This window comes from Dipodomys ordii, unplaced genomic scaffold, assembly GCF_000151885.1.
Source record: "Dipodomys ordii isolate 6190 unplaced genomic scaffold, Dord_2.0 Scaffold176, whole genome shotgun sequence".
NCBI classification, from domain to species: Eukaryota; Metazoa; Chordata; class Mammalia; order Rodentia; family Heteromyidae; genus Dipodomys; species Dipodomys ordii.
The window spans coordinates 463,761-467,109 of NW_012267392.1; the positions used below are offsets into that span (position 1 = coordinate 463,761).

The window sequence follows — 3,349 nt, forward strand, 5'->3', positions numbered from 1 at the left end:
GCCTTGCATGCCTGAGGCCCTGGGTTCGATTCCTTAGCACCACATAAGCAAAAAGAAAAAAGCCGGAAGTGGCACTGTGGCTCAAGTGGTAGAGCACTAGCTTTGAACTGAAGAGCTGAGGGACAGCGCCCAGGCCCAGAGTTCAGGCCCCACGACCGGACCCCCCCCTCCAAAAAAAAAAAGAATAAAAATAAATAAAAATGTCACCAGTAGTGATGTCATCTGCTATAGTGCTGACTGCCACCGTGATGGGATGTCCTAGGGGGCTGGGACCCCAAGAGCAGGATTCCCAGGGGTGAAGGGCATAATCAAATGGGAATATAATATGAACTATTTGTACAACTTTAAATGTTGTCATAGCTGCATTAAAAGTTAAAAATAAAAAGCTGGGCATCAGTGGCTCATGCCTGTAATGGTAGCTACTTAGGAGGTTAAAGTCTGAGATTCAAAGCCGTCCTGGGCAAGAAAATTCATGAGATTCTTATCTCCAATTATCCACCAAAAAGCCAAAAGTGGATCAGTGGCAATGACCTTGAGCATAGAAGCTTGGGGACAATGCCTAGGCCCCGAGTTCAGGCTCCAGGACTAGCACACACACTCATTAAGAAAAAAAAAGGGAGAGAAAGAAAAAGAAAGTTGAGTTTGAAATACATTTGCATTAAGTCTCCAAAATCTGGCACACAGTTAACACTAACAGTCCATCTTGATTGAGACGAGTCTTGGTCCAGGGGCTCAGCAGCCCCACCTGCCCAGTGGCTGCCACAGAAACCTGTGTGTGTGTGTGTGTGTGTGTGTGTGTGTGTGGCCATAATCCAGCTGAGACAGACATGTCTTGTATCTGCATGAAGTCCCAAGGGCGAGGCTGAACCTGCCTGTGGGTCCCCTGCCCTCCATTTCTTTCCTCTACTCCCCTAGAAGCCATAAACACCACTTCCCCTCCCCTGGGGGCCAGCCTGGTATCTGTACAGCTGCCTAGAACCCTGGCTGCCCACTTACCCCTAAGCAGACGCCGGCTCCTCTTCAGATGCTTGGTGGAGCAGAAAGGCATGGCTCAGGGAGCCGAGGGAGCCACGAGGCAGGAGAGAGGAGAGGGGCAGGAGGGACCCAGCACTGAGGTAGGGACAGCAGCCCAGCACTCACGGCAGGGAGAGCCCAGGCCACGGTGCACTCAGCCTGGGGCCTCCTACTGTGTCCCTGGGGAGCACTGTGCATTTCTCAGTGCCTCAGGGCTGGGGATGTCCAGGGTGGTGGGGAGATGAAAGACGAGAGGAGGGCTTGTGGGATCTGGGATTCCCATGGGGGTGTGCCCTGGGTATGAAGATAGCTAGAGGGGACAGATCGGGGAAATTCCAGAATGGTCTGGGCCTCCAGCTGGTCTCTCTCTCTCGGTTCTGGACCCCTGAGTGTGGCAAGTACCCAGGATAGACTTGAGAAAGGAGGATCAGGCAAAGGGAAGACAGACGGGGAACACAGGCTCCAGCTCAGTGCTCCTCACCAGACTGGCTGAGACTAATGAACACACCAGAAGTCACAAGTGCTCCCTGGACATGGGGTTTCTGGCCAGTTACACTGTTTTCTTTGCTTCATCAGCAAAATGAGTCCCTCAGGGGGTTTAGCTGCTCAGGTAGAAGGCAGGGTGAGCCTGGCACATGCACATGGTACTTGAGGCATGCCTTCTATCCTCTCAGGCAGGCACCATCCATGCTCCACAGACAGGAAAGCCAAGGTCCCCAGAAGTTTACCCCTCCCCTGGGCCATGGCACAACCAGGAGAGATAGAGTCTTTCCATCAATCAACTGCCCTCAGCGATGGGCGTGGTCCCTGTGTCCAGCCTGCATGCCTATCCTGCAGTGGGGTCCAGTCCTCTTCGGGCGCCGAGTCAGAGGCTGACCCAAAGACACTTCCTGAAGTCTTGGCAGACAGCAGTCCCAAGCCCCAGTCAGCAAAGACACAGCAAGAGACCTTCTGTTTGAGGCCAAAACATTTCTTTGCCCACACCCTCTGTCTCTCCCAACAAATGTCCACCCTTCCCTTCAAAAGAAAAAGCAACTACTGAGAGCTGGTGGCTCAGGCCTATAATCCTGGCTACTGAGATCTGAGGATGGAGGTTCAAAGGCAGCCCTCTTATCTCCAATTAGCCAGCAAAGAACCAGAGCACCAGCCTTGAGTAAAAAAGCTAAGGGACAGTGCCCAAGCCCTAAGTTCAAGCCTCAGCACTAAAAAACTCACACACCTACACACACACCTACCCCCACCCACCCCCATACCCCCCCACATACATACACACGAGCAATGTTAGTCAGCACAGAACGCACAGAATGGGGGCTGAAAGTCCCCTGCCACTTGCCTCTTCCTCTCCACAGTGACCACATGGCCAGGTCACACCTGACATAGCAGCGCCATGTGCCAGTGCCCAGTAAGCCCCATTGGCCTTCCCTCCTCCTCCAGAGGCAGCTACTCAGATTTTTTTTTATCTCTAGATAATCAGTCAAAGCCCTGAACAGACATGAGCTGGGTGACCACACTATTAAGGCCTCATAGCCCCTCTTCCCCACAGCCAAGAGTCCTGGAGCCTCCCCACCCCACTCAGGGACCAGCCAGCCCTGTGACCCATGGCCAGCCCCTCTAGATATCCTTTAGAGATTGCTCACACTCTGGCCAAGACACACCACAAAGCACCATTTGAGGAGCTGGAGCCAAATGTGACATCCTGGCTGGTCTATGAGAGATTGGTGCCAGTGGTTCACATCTGTAATCGTAGCTACTCAGGAGGCTGACATCTGAGGTTCATGGTTCGAAGCCAGCCTAGGCAGGAAAATCCATGAAACTCTTATCTCTAATAAACCACCAAAGGCTAGAAGTAGAGCTCTGGCTCCACACATATATTCATGTGTATGGATCTAAAAATACAAATCACAGTTAGCCAGTTGCAAAATTAGTTTACAGAAATCACAACCTATTTGTAAATCCAAGGAAATAGAATTGCCAGGTACCTGAGATACAACATGATAAAGATGCCAATTCCTCTTTTTATTTAATTTTAATTTTTTTTTCTGTCGTGGAGCTTGAATTCTGGGCTTGGGTGCTGTTCCTGCACTCTTCAGCTCAAGGCTGGCGCTCTACCGCTTGAGCTACAGTGCCACTTCTGGTTTTCTAGTGGTTTTATTGGAGATAAGAGTCTCACAGACTTTCCTGCCCGGGCTGGCTTTGAACCGTGATCCTCAGATCTCAGCCTCCTGAGTATCTAGGATGGCAAGCATGAGCCACCAGTGCCCGGCTCCCATATGTGTATTTATCTTGCTCTGTGTTTGTGAATTTCTTGACTGTTAATTTCTCTCTCTTCCTCTCC

At 51.3% G+C, this 3,349-nt stretch overlaps 1 protein-coding gene across 1 annotated transcript in view; it reads right to left on the reverse strand.

Moving 5' to 3' along the window:
* The window catches only part of Arhgap22 (Rho GTPase activating protein 22), a 34,980-nt gene extending 33,830 nt beyond the window's left edge, over nucleotides 1-1,150 (reverse strand). The window contains exon 1 of the mRNA XM_013033719.1: nucleotides 997-1,150. Within this exon, the coding sequence (XP_012889173.1) occupies nucleotides 997-1,048 (52 nt within the window). The 5' untranslated portion in view covers nucleotides 1,049-1,150. The remainder of the gene's footprint in view (nucleotides 1-996) is intronic.
* Between the last annotated feature and the right edge of the window lie 2,199 nt (nucleotides 1,151-3,349).